The sequence below is a fragment of the Ambystoma mexicanum genome, chromosome 1p (genome assembly GCF_040938575.1).
Source record: "Ambystoma mexicanum isolate Mex_15411 chromosome 1p, UKY_AmexF1_1, whole genome shotgun sequence".
Lineage (NCBI taxonomy): Eukaryota > Metazoa > Chordata > Amphibia > Caudata > Ambystomatidae > Ambystoma > Ambystoma mexicanum.
The window spans coordinates 401594058-401612885 of NC_090921.1; the positions used below are offsets into that span (position 1 = coordinate 401594058).

At 50.8% G+C, this 18828-nt stretch overlaps 1 protein-coding gene across 10 annotated transcripts in view; it reads right to left on the reverse strand.

Annotated features, from left to right (window-relative positions):
• The window catches only part of EPS15L1 (epidermal growth factor receptor pathway substrate 15 like 1), a 2005341-nt gene that overhangs the window by 389043 nt on the left and 1597470 nt on the right, over positions 1-18828 (reverse strand). For 9 of the 10 annotated variants that reach the window (XM_069649173.1, XM_069649176.1, XM_069649175.1 and 6 more), the window contains one exon: positions 16717-16922. In XM_069649173.1, the coding sequence (XP_069505274.1) occupies positions 16717-16922 (206 nt within the window). Of the gene's footprint in view, positions 1-16521; positions 16923-18828 lie in introns of those variants that run through there. The other variant, XM_069649180.1, reaches the window with a different exon arrangement.

Genomic DNA, 18828 nt, shown 5'->3' on the forward strand with positions numbered 1-18828 from the left:
CCCAGCCGGGTTACTCGCCGATATGCTTCTCAGCTTTACCCTGATGTGGTCTGCGGGGAAGGTTCTGCCTGAAAATACAGGAGGACTGTGTTCAAGACTGACCGACTGGGGTATGTATTCTCCCTCTACCCCAGTAGGATTTCAGTCCCTCTGGCGCCCTCTCCTCACCTTGTGGTAGAATTAGGCGTTCTCTCCGTCCTGCCTTCTTTGCATGGGCGCGTTGTCTTTCATGGGCGAGTGCGGTCCAGTTACTTCACCGACGGCCCGTTTGATATTGTTCAGATAGGTCTTATTGCTGTTCTTTAGTTTTGTTGCTATCCTGCATGCCTTTCTTTGTTTAAAATGTCTCTTTTTTCTCCCTTAGGTATGCAGAGCTTCAGCGCGGCGAACTGGCTTGGTTGAGCCCCGCTGGTAAATGATGGCGCATTAAGAGCGCTATGATGCGGTAAGTAAGCGCTATGCACAGCGCTGCGAAGTCTTGCCTTTGCTAACCTGTGTTTTCCTTCCTTGTAGGTCGCGGTGTTCTTCAGCGCGAGTGGAATGTCCGGAATGGTGCCAGCCGAGAGGCGACCAGCCAGGTAAGCCTTTTGAGCAGTTCGTAATTTGTAAAATTTCTCTACTGCTTTCTTTAATGTTGCCTCTGTCTTCCTCTTTCAGGTCGTTCTGTCCGGGAGGCGTGCAGATTCGAGGAAGCTATTCTCAGTAGCTGAGAGTTTTTAAAGATGAAGATTGCAGGTAAAATGCTGCTGCTAATGATGTTCCTTTTGTCTCCTTGCAGGTTCTGCTTCTCCGAGGTTCGAGGGAATAGCTGGACACGGTGAGCGTTCGTTGCAAGCTGCAAAGTAACGCGAAGCGTGTTGTCTTGCTCGGGTGTGGTTTAAATAGCCCCAACAAAATAGTCCAGGTAATGTAGTCCCTAGGCTACCACACCCAAAACACTAGACCGCATAGCTTGGTTCTTAGGAACCAAGCTATGTGGATGCCTCCATGTTGGCTGACAATACAATAAAGTAGTTCCCAAGCACATTGTTTTTCATGGTGTATAACCTGGCGCCGTAGGCGCCAGGACTGGCCCCATGAGGGCTTTTGAAGAGGATGTCAGGCTCTAGAGGCCCGAGTCCAGACTCCACCTGGCCAATGGGTTTGCCAGAGGGGGTTTTGGGCGAGGGTTGTGACAATCACGCAAGCGGCAACCAGAGGTCTGAGATTTTTAGACATAGATTCATGACAAAATCAGGGTCGAAAAAGTTTGTCTCAACCATCTACGAAAAAAGAAGTCAAGTGGCAATATATGAAGAGATGGGAAACAACGTTTGGGAAAGCAGTAACAACAACACAATGGGAATACGTATGGTGCAACATCCCAAAATGGACGAGAGCAATACAGATAAGGGAGGGATGGACCAAAATCCTGGTGCAGTGGCATTTCACTCCCGAGAGACTACATACAATGTACCGCTCCACCCAGAATAAATGCTGGAGAGGATGCGACGCCGAAGGGAATTGGAGACGCATCTGGTGGGACTGCCCGAAATTACTCCAGTTTTGGACAGAGGTAAAAACCCAAATGCAGGCGATGTTTAAGTGTGCAGAAGATTTGAATGAAGAGGTATGGATGTGTGGCTAGTGAAGTCCCAGTGACAAGACACTGACGAAAACACAGAAAAGAAACTTCATGGGGCTCCTAATGGCAGCATGGCTATAAATAGCCCAGAAATGGAATCAGAAAACACCACCATCCAACATAGAATGACTCCAAAGAGTCTGGGTACCTATTGGCGATGGAGTGCATCACCTATAACATCCAGGGGGACCGCCAAAGATTTACCACAGACTGGGCAACGGGCCTGGAATACCTACAGAGCAACTATAAAGTACAGTGTTGCCCACACAAGATCCGTATTTTGGACATGTTCACATAAGCAAATAGTACATAAATGGGTTGCACTCATGGACATGAGAACAATGGCTCCGGTGGGGGGGGGGGGGGGGACGTAGGGGGATGTCACATATCGCCCATGGAAAGTATGGAGGAGATGGTCGATATGGAAGAAGGACTGAATTATTCCATGCAACGCACAGCGCATTCTAGTCTTCCTGTATTAGCCGCCTTAAAGACCAGCAGATGAGAAGCACCTGTGCGTTGCAACTTCCTTACTTTGTTCCACGAGTAAGTTTGCTTACGCTCCCTCTTGTGTTCCCTTCCCGGTTTCTGCCTACCTTGTTGGTCGTTTGTTAGTGGGTTGCTTCCCACTCCAACGGCTCCTTGCCTCTTTCCGTTCTGGACTACTTTCCTCTCCGCTTGTGCGGCGTCTGTCGCCGTAACCTCTTTGCATCTCTCTCAGCCCTTCCTGCTATTGCTGTACTCTCTCCCGTGCTAGGTGGTTCCCCAGCTTTCATTGTTTTCTGTGAGCGGTCCCTACCGTTGGAGCGATGTGTTCCCGACACACAGTCCTTTCCTTGTGTACCACTATATCCGCGTGTTATCCGCACGCCAGCTGGACCTCTAACCGGACAACAGGCAATCGCCTACTACGACAACAACCAGTGCATTCTGGTACTTGTAGGCAATACTACTCTTGCCTTCACTCTTACTGGATTTCTCTACGGACTGCATCAACTACCATCCATATCAAGATCTACCAGGGTTTTTTCATCCGGTTTTTCCCTGGTTTGGGGTGGGCTCCCTGGAGTCCCCGCTGCCGGGCACATAGCCTCTTTGGCAAAGTGGACTCTAGGCGAGCCCGTCCTATCTTCAAATCCAAGAACAAGATTGAAACCAAGTCCACAAGAACCACCTGGAGAGAAAAGAAGAAGGAAAGTTCTACAGACGAATCTACTGCGTCACCAACAGATTCATCAGGTGAGGAGTGGGCTAGTGGGGCTAGTTGTGTAGACACTGTACTTGATCAACCTGTCAAACCTGAGAGATTGCAAAGCCAAAAGAAGATGGCTAGCCTCGAGCAATATCAGGAAATGGCCAATGCCATATAGGCTCTAAATGCAAAACCTCAGAGCGGACAACGCCGCTTTGAGACAGCAAGTTCAACAGAGAGAAGACACCAAGGGAGACTTACCTCCCATTTCCCTACCCTGTGGAAAATTTGATGGCAACCCAAAAAAGGTGAAGGAATTCCTCGATGCTTGTACAATACATTTTACCTTTTGCCATAAAACATATGAGCTGGACAGGGCTATGGTGGGATTTCTGATTTCCAATATGGTAGGTAACGCCCTGCCCTGGGCAACTCCCTTGGTGACCGCTTCAGATCCAGCCTTAAACAACTATGGCACCTTTGTAACACATTTGAAAACAAGATTTGAAAGACCCGAAGTCTTCTATTCAACTTTTGAGAATCTACTAGACATTTGTCAAGGAACCTTGGACCTACAAACATATGTCACCAACTTTCAGAAAGTAGCAACCGAAGCTGGATGGTCAGAGACGGCTCAACAGGCCATTTTCCGTCGCGGTCTGCATGAAGACTTAAAAGACGAATTGCGTCTTTCCAGGAACTAGTGGCCTTGGTTTTGCAGATAGACTACCGTATGACCGAAAGTAGAGCAGAGAAAAAGATTCCCCGTTCTTTCTCTGCCCTACCCCCAACACCTGAAGAGACACCAACTGAAGAACCTATGCAGATAGGAATAGCAGGAGGACCGCTTACTGCATGCGAACGAAAGAGACGCAAAGATCATGTGCATGTACTGTGGCTCCAATACTCATTTGTTAAGGGACTGTCCCGAGGTACCTCCCAGAAGACAGGGAAACGAAAGACCCCGACCTTGAACAGGGAAAAGGAAGGGGAAAGTACAATTAAACCTTGTGCATTGGCTCAACCCGCTGTAATTGACAGCAATAGTCTAATGGTGATCAAGATTCCTATTGACTGGAACATTGGCAATCCTGTTGAATGTCTAGCCATGTTGGATTGTGGGGCAGCTGGCAACTTTGTGGATGATAAGTGGGCCCTGGAGCTTCAGATACCAAGGCGCTCCAAGATACGACCTATCCCCGTTGAAGGGGTTGATGGTACCCCGTTAACCTCCGGACCCATCATTCAAGAGACATAGGAATTAAAGGTCCAGATGTCCAATCACCATGAATATCTATCCTTTGATTTGATAAGAGCAGCACATTTTCCTATTATCTTGAGCATACCATGGCTTCGAAGACACAACCCAAGCATAGACTGGTGTCAGAAAGCGTTTAAATTTCAATCCCATTACTGCTGTCAACATTGTTTGATTCCAGAACCTGCAAAGCAGAAAGTAAAAACAATGGTACACAGATCCATAAACAGTGTCAGCTTGATACCTGACCAATACAAGAATATACTGATGTGTTTTTAGACACTCAACCACGGAATCTTCCACCTCACCGAAAGGAGGATTGCACGATCGAACTGGTTCCAGACGCAGAAGTACCGTTTGGAAGAATGTTCCCTTTGTCACTACCTGAAAAGGAGGACCTCAAGGAATACTTAACCATAAATCTAAAGAACGGACTAATCCGTGAATCCACCTCATCCGCAGGGGCTTCCCTTTTTTTTTTATTTCAAAGAAAGGGACGACAGAATTAAGACCATGTATCGATTACCGAGGACTTAACAGTCTAACCATAAAAGACCGGTATCCCATGCCATTGATGAAAGACATTATAGGGGCTGTCCAAGGAGCCCGAATTTTCACCAAATTAGATCTTAGGGGAGCGTAACATCTTCTGAGAATCCGTGAAGGGGACGAGTGGAACACGGCTTTTAGAACACCTCTTGGACATTACGAGTACAGAGTCATGCCCTTTGGTTTAGTGAACGCACCCTCCCAGTTCCAACGGTTTATGGACAAAATATTTACAGATGTCCTATATTTTTCAGTTATAGTATGTTTGGATGATATACTCGTGTTTTCCAACACTCTGGAAGAACACCGCCAACATGTTCAGGAGGTACTACACAGGTTGTAAATGAACAGTCTGTTGGCAAAACCCCAGAAGTGTGTTTTTGAAGCTACAACTGTACCTTAGGGTTTATACTCTCATCAGACAGTGTGCAAATGGACCCCTCCAAAACACAAGCAATAACTCAATGGCCGGTACCCACATCAGTAAATGACATACAGACATGTTTAGGTCTTGTCAACTTTTACCGTAAATTTATACCCAACTTTTCAGAAATCATCTTGCCCATTACTAATCTCTTAAAGAAGGGTTTTAAATTTATTTGGGACCAAACGACAGAACAAGCTTTCCAAAGACTTAAAACAGCTTTTTTGACTGCTCCCATATTGAGACAACCAGACCAGTCCTCACCTTTCATTGTGGAAACCGATGCTTCAGGCGGTGCAATTGGGGCAGCACTACTACAAAGGAAGGAGGATGGATTGGAACACCCCATCGCCTACTACTCTCGTACGCTTAGCCCAAGTGAACAAAATTACTCTGTCTTGGAAAGAGAACTCCAGGCGATTAGGCAAACATGCGAAGAATGGAGACATCTATTACAAGGAACCATTCATCCTTTTCAGGTTCCTACTGACCACCAAATTCTGAAGGTACTCCAGAAGATGGAATGTCGGAATTCCAGACATGCCAGATGGGCCTATTTTTTCTCTCAGTTTGACTTTTTTCTGACATACTTACCAGGAAAGGACAACCCTCTTGCTGATGCTCTCCCACGCAGTTAAGGAGACTTTGGAGGTTATCAGGGTCAGGAGATCCTTTTAGCAGGGAAGCGGTTTGTTAATACCCTTAACACTTTTCTGCAACAAGTACAATCTGCCCAGAGCAAGGAAAAGGACCCTCTAAACAAGGGTATGACTCAAAGGGGAGAACTGTTATTCAAAGAAGGTTAGTTGTTTCTGCCTACGACCGACTTACAAGAACAAGCAATGGCCTGGTGTCATGATGTACCATTAGCAGGACACAAGGGACAAAATGCCACTTTAGAATTGGTTTCTAGACAATTCTGGTGGCCCACGATGGCAAAGGACGTCAGGAAATATGTCGTCTCATGTCTTGTATGTGCACAGAATAAGTACGCATATTGCAAACCCCTGGGTCTTCTACAACAGGAAACCCCTCCATAAGGTCTGTGGCAACACATCTCCACTGATTTCATTGTAGACTTACCCGTTTCTAACGGGTACTCGGCCATCATGGTTACGGTTGATTCATTCAGCAAATTGGCTAATTTCTCACCCTTAAAAGGATTACCCACAGCAGGCATTACTGCAGAGGTGTTTTTGAGAGACGTGGTCAGATTACACGGGCTACCCCAGACCATAGTATCAGATAGCGGCTCACAATTCACATCAAAATTCTGGACTGTTCTATGCAAATCTCTAGGAAGGAACAAGTCACTTACCTGTAACTGTTGTTCTCCAGCATGGGTCTGGCATGGATTCACATGCTCATGAATATTCCCCGTCGTCAGGCTGGGAATCCTTGGTAAAGAAAAAATCAGTATCAGTTTCGTTTCTGATCTGTCTTTCTTAGTAGTTACCAATCACTGATCTCTGGGTCATACTGCCCCCAGCCAATGACTGCCCTCTCCCTAAACCCCGCCTCCGGCAGCCATCCTCAGATTTGGTAGCACGCCAAGTGGCAGTATGACCAAGTGAAGAGCTGCAGAGGGGTAGGTGGGGGGGTTCGCATGTGAATCCATGCCAGACCCATGCTGGAGAACAACAGTTACAGGTAAGTAACGTGTTCCTTCTCCAGCATGGGGTCTGGCATGGATTCACATGCTCATGAATAAAAGAATACATAGCAGTATACACATGCACAACCACAGGAGGTGGCAACAGGCTCAACATTAAGCAATACAACAACTCAACATTAAGCATCTCTTACCTTCTCACCAGGCTCACCTTAAGCGAACAGGTTGCGCAGCACTGCTTGGCCGACCCTGGACTCCTCCCTTGAGTCCCGATCAACGCAGTAGAATCTTGTGAAGGTGTGTGTCGACCTCCACATAGCAGCCCTGCAGATGTCCAGCAGGGGCACACCAGACAGGAACGCCGTGGTAGCAGCGATCGCTCTGGTTGATGGGCTCTCGGACGGCCGGGCAGCGGTCGGTTTGCCAACCGGTGACAATGCATGATGCAGCCGGAGAGCCATCTGGAAATGGAAGTCTTCGAGAGAGCCTTCCCTTGATTCACAGACCCAAAGTTCACAAACAGTTGTGACGTCTTCCGAAAACTCTTTGTGCGGTCCACGTAGAACTTCAGCGCTCTAGCTACATCCAGCGAGTGCAAAGTTCTCTCGGCCGGCGTCGAAGGCGACGGAAAGAAAACTGGTAACACCAAGGGCTCGTTGAGGTGGAAGTCTGATGGCACCTTGGGCATGAAGGAGGGGTGCGTCCTCAGCACCACCCTCGTGTCATGAAAAGTCAAGTATGGAGGCTTGCAAGATAGGGCCTGAATCTCTCCCACTCGTCGTGCAGAGGTGATGGCCACGAGGAACGCTGTCTTCCATGACAGGAACGTCAAAGGCGCCGAATGCAAAGGCTCGAATGGGGCTCCCATGAGCCAGGTCAGCACCACATTAAGCTCCCACGCCGGGGCAGGAGCCTTCACCGGCAGGAATGATCGGAATAGTCCCTTCATAAATTCCTTCACCAGGCGATGAGACCACAAGGACTCCCGTGGTCCTGGTATATCGGGAGATGGCAGCCAGATGTATTTTTATGAAGGCGTGAGCCAGTCCAGCCTTGGCCAGCGACAGCATGTATGGCAGCACTTGAGGGGCCGTAATTCGCAGAGGGTTAATCTTCTGTGCACTGCACCAGACAGAGAACCTCTTCCATTTATGCCCGTAACACTTGAGGACGCCCTGGCCTTTGCAAGAACCTCTCTGCAATCAGCCGGGATATCGTACCCTCCAAACTCTAGTGCTGCAAGAGCCAGGCCTGCAAGTTCAGCGACTGTGGGTCGTGGTGGAGAATGGCGCCTCCTTCTCTGGAGAGAAGATCCGTGTCCGCCGGCAGCCTGACTGGCGGGGACGTTGACAAGTCCAGAAGGTCCGGGAACCAGATCTGCCTCGGCCACGCCGGTGGGACGAGGATCATCCTGCACCTGAACTTCTTGAGCTGGTTGATGAGGCGGAGCAGCAACAGCAATGGAGGGAACGCGTATAGAAACAGGCCGTCCCAAGGGAACGAGAAAGCATCGCCCATGCTCCTCGGCTGTGGGAACCTGCTGGTGAACCTCTGGCACTTGGAGTTCGTCGCCGTCGCGAACAGGTCGATCTGGGATTTGCCCCCTCGTTGGAAGAGTCGATCCACTTGATCCTGGCGCAGTTCCCACTCGTGGCACGAGCGCAGCTCCCTGCTGAGTGAGTCGGCAATGGTGTTTTTTATTCCTGCCAGGTGGAAGGGAACCAGAAACATCCCCTGGGCGACGGCCCAGTGCCACAGATCCTGGGCCTCCTTGGATAGGGCTGGGGATCTGGTGCCCCCCTGCTTCCGTATGTAGAACATCGTGATGGTGTCGGTGAAGATCCTCCCCACTTTGTCCTTGAGGGACGGGAGGAACGACTTGAGCGCCCAGAACACTGCTCAGAGCTCCAAGATGTTGATGTGAAGAGACCTCTACTCCGGGAGCCAAAGGCCTCTTGCGTGGAGATCTCCGATGTGGGCCCCCCAACCTTCCAGAGAGGTGTCCGTAGTTACAGTCTCCTGAAACGCCGGGGTTTGAAAGTCCGTGCCTGTAGTGAGGTGAGCCCGGGTGCCCCACCATAGGATCGCCCGACGGAACTCTTCGTCGAGAGGGATCCTGTCCTCAAAGCAGCCCCTCGCCTGAAACCAGACAGAGAACCTCTTCCATTTATGCCCGTAACACTTGAGGACGCCCTGGCCTTTGCAAGAACCTCTCTGCAATCAGCCGGGATATCGTACCCTCCAAACTCTAGTGCTGCAAGAGCCAGGCCTGCAAGTTCAGCGACTGTGGGTCGTGGTGGAGAATGGCGCCTCCTTCTCTGGAGAGAAGATCCGTGTCCGCCGGCAGCCTGACTGGCGGGGACGTTGACAAGTCCAGAAGGTCCGGGAACCAGATCTGCCTCGGCCACGCCGGTGGGACGAGGATCATCCTGCACCTGAACTTCTTGAGCTGGTTGATGAGGCGGAGCAGCAACAGCAATGGAGGGAACGCGTATAGAAACAGGCCGTCCCAAGGGAACGAGAAAGCATCGCCCATGCTCCTCGGCTGTGGGAACCTGCTGGTGAACCTCTGGCACTTGGAGTTCGTCGCCGTCGCGAACAGGTCGATCTGGGATTTGCCCCCTCGTTGGAAGAGTCGATCCACTTGATCCTGGCGCAGTTCCCACTCGTGGCACGAGCGCAGCTCCCTGCTGAGTGAGTCGGCAATGGTGTTTTTTATTCCTGCCAGGTGGAAGGGAACCAGAAACATCCCCTGGGCGACGGCCCAGTGCCACAGATCCTGGGCCTCCTTGGATAGGGCTGGGGATCTGGTGCCCCCCTGCTTCCGTATGTAGAACATCGTGATGGTGTCGGTGAAGATCCTCCCCACTTTGTCCTTGAGGGACGGGAGGAACGACTTGAGCGCCCAGAACACTGCTCAGAGCTCCAAGATGTTGATGTGAAGAGACCTCTACTCCGGGAGCCAAAGGCCTCTTGCGTGGAGATCTCCGATGTGGGCCCCCCAACCTTCCAGAGAGGTGTCCGTAGTTACAGTCTCCTGAAACGCCGGGGTTTGAAAGTCCGTGCCTGTAGTGAGGTGAGCCCGGGTGCCCCACCATAGGATCGCCCGACGGAACTCTTCGTCGAGAGGGATCCTGTCCTCAAAGCAGCCCCTCGCCTGAAACCAGCGGGCGTCGAGGAACTCCTGTAGCGGACGCATCCGGAGTCTGCAAAGGGGCACAAGGTAGATGCATGAGGACATCATCTCGAGAAGGGACTTGATGGACCTCACCCTGGCCACGTCCGTGGCTAACAGGCGCCGCACCTTGCCCAGGATGGTCTTGGTCCTCTCCTCTGAAGGGGAGGCAAATTGCTCCACTGTATCGATCTTCGCTCCCAAAAACAGTGCTACTTGCGATGGAACCAGGTGGGATTTGGGGTAGTTGATGGTGAACCCCAGCTCCGTGAGCAACCGGACGGTCCTCGCCGTATGATAGACGGCGAGTTCCCTTGACCTTGCCCGGATTAGCCAGTCGTCCAGGTAGGGGTAGACGTGGATCCCCTGCAGGCGCAGCCGCGCCGCCACTGGTGCCAGGCACTTGATGAAAACCCTGGGTGCCGACTTTAATCCGAACGGTAGGGCTCTGAATTGGCAGTGGCGTCCCTGAACCACGAACCTGAGGAACTTCCTGTGCCTTCCTAGAATGGGGATGTGGAAGTAAGCATCCTCCAGGTCCAACGACGATAGGAAGTCGCCTTCCTCCAGCTGTCCCAGCACGTGCTGGAGGGTGACCATCCTGAATTTCTGCGCCTTGATGCATTTGTTTAACCGACGCAGGTCCAGGATGGGGCGCCAACCGCCTGTCTTCTTCCTGACGAGGAAGTACCTTGAGTACACTCCGGAGCCCCAGAGCCACCTGGGGACGAGCTCGATGGCACCTTTCTTGAGCATCGCCTTTACTTCCAACAGCAGTTGAGGGACGTGATTCTCCTTCCTGGCCACGGGAGGAATGCGAGGGCACTTCTTTAGGAATTCTAGGGAGTGCCCGTTGGCCAGGGTGTCCAACACCCAACGATCGGTGGAGATGGACTCCCACACTCTGACGAACTTCGTCAGCCGGCCTCCCACCGCGGTGCTTCGGTGGGGGCCCGACAACCCGGCCGGGTCAGTCTTGCTTGGAAGCGGCCTTGCCGCCTTGGCCTCCTTGGCGACGACGGCGGGAACCCCCTTGCTTGCCGCGACCTCTGTAGGCCTCCTGGGAAGAGGAGCGGGCCGCCTGGCGATAAGTGGAGGAGCCACCGCTGGATCCTTTGGAGGCCCCCTGTCTGCCTCCGGGGCTCTGAAAGGGCCGTCGCTGCTGAAGCACCCCAAGGGCCCGGGCCGTCTCCCAGTCGGTCTTGATGGCCTGTAGAGACTCATCCACCGCCTTACCAAAAAGGTTGTTGCCGTCGAACGGCATGTCCAACACTCTGGTCTGGACGTCCTGGCAAAAGTCTGTCGCCTTGAGCCATCCTCGTCGTCGGAGGCAAACTCAGTTGCCCAGTTGGCGAAATCTGGTATCGGCAATGTCCGTTGCCACCGTTATGGTGTGACCCGACGCCACCTCGCCCTCCTGCAGAATTTCTAGGGCCTCTGCCCTTTTGTCATCATGCAGGAAATCTAGCAGGGGAGCTATCTTGAACCAGAGCTCCCTGTCGTAGCGGGCCACAATCGCTAAGGCATTGGCCGCCTTAATCGTCGTCGCCGCCGACGAGTTGACTCGTCGTCCCATAGAGTCCAACTTCTTGCCCTCGTTGTCCGGCGGGGAAGTGGAAGTTGAAGCCGCTGCGCCCACTGCCTTCTTCTTAGCCGCTGCAGAGACGACCGAGTCTGGCGTGGGCTGGGCCCTGAAGCACAAGGGGGCGGCATCGGGGACTCGGTACTTCTTCTCGTACCTGTCCCTCTTGGCGGGTGTCGTGGCAGGATTGAGGACAGCAAGCCCCTCGTCCCAGATGTCGTCGAGTAAAGGCACCGCGAGGACTGTCTTCCTCTTAGCCTCTCGTCGTTGGAACAGAAACCCCTCCTTTTTCTGTTCTTCAGGGCAGAGCTGGAAGAGCTCGGATGCCCTGGTTATCATGGCGTGGAAAGAACCAACCTCGTCGGCTGGGGACTCCCGCGGGGGGATGGTGATGACGGGATGTCCGCTGTGTCATTGCCGCCGTCATCGCCCGTCCCCGTCGCCGTATCCATCGCTGTATCCTCTCTAGGGTCCGGCGAGGGGGATTAGGGGTCCACCAATCTCGCAGGCACGGAGGGCAGAGCGGGGTGGACTCTCCTCCGCTTGTTCTGAGGGCTTCCCGACGGGCCTGGTGCTGGCTCCTCCGTCGGGGTGCGTGGTAATCTCGTCCTTATCTCGGTACATAAGGATTGGATTGCCAACAAAATGGCCGCCAAGCTATCCTGGGGCTCCGGCAATGGCTGCTACGGATGGGATGGCCGCTCCACTGGGTCCTGTTCATCGTCGTCGCTATCTTCGATCACGTCAGCAGGGACCGTCCCCTGGGATCGAACCTTCTCGAACCTCTCGTTGAGGTTTATGAACCTCTCGTTGAGGCCTATGGACCTTTCGTTGAGGCCCTTCTCGGTCTCCACCAGTTCCCCCTCAGAGGCCGATTCCGAGTCTGTAATGGCCACCGCCCCCCCCCCTTTTTCAGCCGGGGCTTTCACGGGGGTCTTAGCGATGGGCTGGAAAGAGGATTCCCTCCGCGACGGCAGGGATACTCTGGGCCCAGAGGCCGTTTCCATTGGCGTAGTCTCAGCCGGCTCCGCCAGGGTCGCAGAGACCACTTCGGTAGAGGCCTTAGCCGGGTGGATCAAAGCCCTCACCACCTTAGGTGCGTCCTGGGCCTTCGCCTTGGGGGAGGGTCAGCGCCTCGCTCCCCCTTCGAGATCGACCAGGTCTGCTCCAGCGGCCTACCCGGGTTCTCGGACTTCCTCTTCCCCGAACCAGAGCGCTGGCTCGTGGTCGAACGTGCCGGGGAAGTAGCGCCCTGCTTGGCAACCGAAGAGCCCGACCTTTCGGCGCTCCCGGAGCCCGCAGACTCACGGTGCTTGGCCTTCTGTTGGGCCCCCCGTCGCCGGGGCACCCTCAAAGGACTTAGAAGCCCGCTCAGACTTCTTCTTCGCCTTCTCACCTGCCGTGCTCTTCTCCAGCCAGGTGGCGAGGCGGGAACGATGATCTTGTTTGGTCCGTTCCGAAAGGTTCTTGCAGAACGCACAGTCCTTATCCACGTGCGTCTTGTCCCCATGGAGGAAGTAGAGACATCGCGAATGCTCGTCCTCCTTGAAAACGTTACATAATCTGCATCCAGGGCAGTTCCTGAACAGCTTGGATCCGGGCGTCGAGCACCCCTTGTCCTGGGCCATGTCCGTTGAGGTAGGCCGCAGATCTTCCAGAATCCTCCAAGAAGTGTAAACTCGACGAAAACTTCACCCTTGAGGGGCGTAGAAGAATTTCCGAAACGGGTCCCCGTTATCGGAAGTAGAAACGGTGGAGCTTGAAGCTCGATTAAACCGAAAAAATGAGAAATTCTCCTGAAAAAACGTGAAAAAGCAGTAAAAAACTCGAGAGCTAAACACGAGGACTTCCAAAACTTGAGCGTGCAGTAAAAATCTGAGGATGTCTGCCAGAGGCAGGGCTTAGGGAGAGGGCAGTCATTGGCTGGGGGCAGTATGACCCAGAGATCAGTGATTGGTTACTACTAAGAAAGACAGATCAGAAACGAAACTGATGCTGATTTTTTCTTTACCGAGGATTCCCAGCCTGACGACGGGGAATATTCATGAGCATGTGAATCCATGCCAGACCCCATGCTGGAGAAAGGCTGGGTACTTACCCGAACCCATACTCTTTGGTTATGGGTGCCTGGGTGGAGTGAGAGGTCTGAATGCCTGTGAGCCTGATTGGCTGCCTGCCTGCATAAATGCCCTTCAACGTGATTGGCTGCCTGAGCCTGGCTCAGCCAAAGTGAATGAGGGACTGATGTGTATATCTCGGGACCGCTCACTTACCAATTTGTTCAGAAGCTGAAGTCAAAACTTAGCAAGAAGAAGATGGTCCTTGAAGCCCAGCTGGAGGCGAAGCCTGCTGCTGCAATTTATTCACTGTATTCCGAAAGCTACTGTGTTCTTCCAAGGACTGATCCAGAGAGGACCTGCGAAAGGAGACCTCGCCCCGAGCTACGGGGGACCATTGTGCAAACTGCTGCTCTTCATCGAAGTACCCTGGAAGCCAGTCTTGTTTGCCAACCGTCCGGAGAACTGCTCTTCATGAGTCCTGAAGGAGTGCCCGGACATCTCGAGTCAAAGAAGTCCACTGGTGTCACCCAGGGTCCGGATGTGCGTTTTGTGATCGCTTTCCATAGACCAAATGATCATTTTGCAAATCCACAGGCCACAAAGGTGGCTTTTAACGCCATGCTGCCAGAAGTAAAGACCTTCTTGGCCGTTGCGTTCAAACATTTACCCTCTCTGTTCAGAGGCAGATTTGAAGTGGATGCCACATGCCTGGTCGTGATTGTGGCTGCCTGCACAACAAACCCTTCTGGAGAAGGGTGGAAAGCCAGGAAAGATGGAACTCCTCTTGCCGGCCTGTACTACCCCGTAAAGTTTTAGAGTGGAACGGGGGAATGGAGCAGGGATGTTGCCACAAGGAGGCTAGGAGGTCTGCAATTGCCGGATTAAGTGGCATGTTATGCACAGTTACAGAACCTTCATCCAAGAGGTCTGTCAGCTCGTAGCCCTGAACAGGTGCTGAAGAGGACTTCAAACCTATGTCTACTATCCTTTCCACCAAGGTCCTAAATTTAGCATGCAGGTGCATATAAGGCTGATCCTGCTGAAATTCGACATCGGAGACGTGTTCAGGGCGCTGGTGTCATGTAACCCTTGGGGCAATACCAACAGGTCTGCTTTGTCGTTGAAAAAAATCAATACCTCCCGACCCCGTATACATGAAATCAATGTCCCCCTGGTCAGCGCCTTGGTCGGTGCCGGAAATTGATTACATGGATTCAAAGAATCCCCACCTGGAGAGCGGAGTGAAAGATCTGTCACTTATAGCCGGTGCCAAGGGCTTTTCTTTCGACGCTGATGGAACTGCCGTCAGCACCGTCGAGGCTTGGACATGGACACCGAGGACGTCAGCCTCTCGATGCTCCAGAGAAAGACCAGCCATCGATTGTTTACTCGCCCTTTTCGGCATCAAGCCTGAAGGCTTCTCTGATGCCGACGTTATCGGCGGATTGGCAAGCGTGGGGTCGGCAATGCTTTCCCACTCTACACGACGAAGACTAGGAAGAGTGACTCCTCCAGTGTGACTGCTTTTTGGCTTTTTACCAATGTTTTCCTTCTCATTTTTGGGGGTGGGCCCCTTCCGTTTTAGCCTCGGAGAACCGGACGACTGACCGTGCCATAGATTTCGGCCCAGAGCAAGGTTTCCGGCCCGCTCACAAATGTATTTCAATTGCATTTTGGAGCACAACGCACATCCCTCTGTGTCATGATCCACACTCAGACACCACAGACAAATGTGCGTGCCGGTCACCGACATTTTGGAATGGCAGTCGGTTCACCTTTTAAAGCCCGAAATCCAGTGAATGGACATCACAGTCGTGGATTTATGAGAGAAAATTTGATGATTTAGTCAGAAACGCTGAGTTGAAGACTCAATGCCATGTTGGAACCGAGTTATGAGGCATAGTGACGTGGTATATACATGCAACGCCTGACGTCACGCCCAGAGCTGACGATCGAGCACCGAGCAAGACGGATCAATGGCCGAGTCGAGGTCCACTACACCCCTGTCGAAAAGGTTTCTGAGCGGCAGAGCTGGATGAGGATATCTATCAGATGAGGAATCTGCGGGAGAAAAGAGATCCTTTGAAGCATGCTTCTGCTGTGTTACACAGGATGAAAGTTTAGTTTGGCTCTCTCATGCATATTAGCACTCTGTGCAGACAGTGCCAATTGTCATAGTGGTTTTAAGGAAGATGAAACCACCGCAACAACCCTTTCCATGAAGGCAATCAATGGTGTACAAGGTTTTCCAACTCTAATGCAGGACACTATTCAGATATATATCCATTGCCTTTAGTGTAAGTTGTGTTGTCTTCTCCATAAGTTACACATCCTAAAATGTTGATAACAGTTAAAGCGACTCAGCTGCCAACATGTCATTGCCACTTTGTTTTCTCCCCCTCCTCACGCAATCGTGGGTGGCCTCTTTAGGGTCTTTACTTTTTTTTTAAACTCCGTTACTACACCCAATCCACCTTGCGCTAAGGTGGAGGATGTTGGATTTCTGGTTAGGAAACGGGACGGTTTTTTATCCAGAGATTCTTATGACGTTTGTAGAGTACATGGAGAAGGTGAGCCTTCACATTAGGTGTGCAACTTCTGCTTAAGAGGCCCGTCCCCTCCCACATAATGTAAGCGAGCGGTCTAAAACTGAGTTAAAGTAGCTCCACATTATCAGGGAATGTTCTAATTCACAGTTAAAAGACCAAGCTTATTACAAATGGTAGCTTTCATGTTTGGTGCTTTTTCCAAGATGAGGACCTCTTCTATAGAGGCTCACACCATTCATCTTTTTTTAAAATATGATGCAGGGAAGGTTAGAGTCGGTAGGGACTTTAAACTGAGAAAGGGTATGGTGTTCAATAATAAAGAGTGTGCTAACATAACATGCTTTTGTTGTAAATGTGAGCTTTGATGTTATCTGTCAGCGGATAACCTTTACCTTAATACATAACAAGACATGAACAATGGCAGAAATTATTTCGATGAAGACATACAGCAGCCTTTGCTAAATTGTTTAAAAAGCACACAGAGCCTGGAGACAAATTTAGCTGATAAAGCGAACAGCTTGCTTTCCATTTATTGAGAAAGTCTTTCATAAAGATTTATAAATACAGAACAATATATAAAGGAAGAGCATAAATACATGCAATGCTTATAAATTGCAGGGTTTTGGCTTAAAACAGAGGTTTGTTTACAATCAACAGAACAGATTGTGCAAGGAACAGGAACTCAACTTACAGAGCTGAAGTCTGCAAAACCCATGGAAGTGTCTTTAGAAGCTTTACTTGAAGATAGGGGGGCAAAGGGGTCTTTTCCGCTAAATGGATCACTGAAGCCCTTTTTATTGTGGAACAGGTCACTGGAGTCCGTTGCAAATGGCTGGAATGGGTCTTTGGGCTTTGTGAACTCTATCGTCCCCAGCTGGCTGACAGGAGTGTTCTTACCTAAAAAGGGCAATATAGATTAACAATTGTTATTACGAGGCAGGATACAAGATGGATCTAGGAACCTTTATGGGATAAAGCTACAGAAATTTAGACATTTTGTACTTTGCTTCGTGTAAGAAAGGCATGGTATCAAACAGTGAAGACAGATACAAGTGATCACGGATCAAGGGTGTTTATGGAACTTCAATGGGTTGGTTGAATGCCTATCTAAACCTAATTCTAAGGATGGGAGCAAGCTACGACTATCAAAAAATAATAATGCAGTCCTAGTGGAGTCTAAACCTATTCCCAATAAACCTATTGCCAATCGTATCTTCGAAATACAAAAATGTGGGACAACCATGTTTGCAAAAAGAAATGTTTTCAAGAAATTATATATCAGGATAGTTGAGCAGTTGGTTTCCCTGGCCCGTGTTTTCAGGACGGGGTAAAACGGCACGTTCGAGCTTCGCACACACTCTGGCGTCTCTGCCAAAAGGATACAGTTCAAAGCATAAGTCTCAGGGCCTGCTGCCAAAGCTTCTTTTCTAATAACAGTCTCTTACTGCAGAGGGCCTCCTTTCTTATCAGGATTTCACAATCACAAAGTTCTGGCTTCCAGTGTTCATCACGGGCCTCCATCCTTTGGGCTCAGACCCCTTTTTTATCACAATCATCACAATTGGTCTCCCTCGTTCGGGCTTGGACCCCTTTTGCACAAAGTTCACATTTGGTCTCCCTCGTTAGGGATCGGACCATGTAATCTCACTTTCTATGTTTTTCTCTTGATATCAAAGATCAAAGACTTTCGAATGTGAGATGGGTTTTGCTTAAACCGTCGCAGGACAACTTCAATTCACTTCACACAATGTTCTTAATTTCTTTTCTGCCAATTCTTGGCTGGATATCTTACAGAGACCTTCGATTGAGCAGCCACGTGGTCCTGGACCACTCTGTCACTGGCATTATATCTTTCTCCTTAAATGTTCAAAACATCCATCAGCAATTAAGCTTTCCTGCGTCTTTCATCACACGCTTTTCAATCTTCGTTCTTGCGCTCTTTATACAATGTTGCCGCTTGCAACCTTGACTTCAACACAGACCGATCTTTTATCGGTTTCCCCAACTCACCGGCTGTGTTGGTCTCTCAGGCGCTGATTTGATCTTGGAGCCAAGGATGGTACCACAGCGGCTGCTAATCCTCCCTGACTCGGTGTGTCATGGAGGGGGGTCCCGGGTATCTCAGACACGTAATACAGGATTTGTCAGTCCGGTTTCCTGGGCTTATTCTTTTTATTCTAAAGGGTTCTGGAAAGCAATGGTTTATCGCTGGAAAGGTCAAAGGCATTGCCCTCCTTGATTTGCCCTCTTACATGTGGGGAAGGGTAATGGTAGTCAGGTGTGAGTGATAACCAGTAATTGCCTGACTTTTGCCTGACCATAGTAGTGGGACCGGTCAGATACAATACTCGGGTGTCAGAGTGTCGGACAATTTCTTCCAGAATGGGCTGTCCGTGTCAAAGTGTTTGAAAAGGGAAAGAGGGCTCAAGGGTCGAGTTTCTAAATATCCTATCGGGTAGGATGGGGTAAAGGTGTTACAGGGAGGGGATACCGCGTCTCACCCTCAGGTGTCCCACTCTCTGAAGACCCCTCACCCAGGTGATCCTCCCGCACTGGTCCACCCCCAGGGTCTGAATCCAAAGGAGATGGCTGAGCCCTGGCCACTTGAGAGAGCCCCCGGCGACTAGCGGGCGAGACACCTTCTGCTTGCTCACATTCGCATGTGACTGTCCTATTTTGGCAAAATCATTACCTTATTATAACTGGATTTCTCAATGTATTGCGGGAAATGCAATAGAATGCCAAAGATTTAGTGGCCAGATGCCTGCTGGTTCGGCGCGCTTTATAAATGCAAACATACATA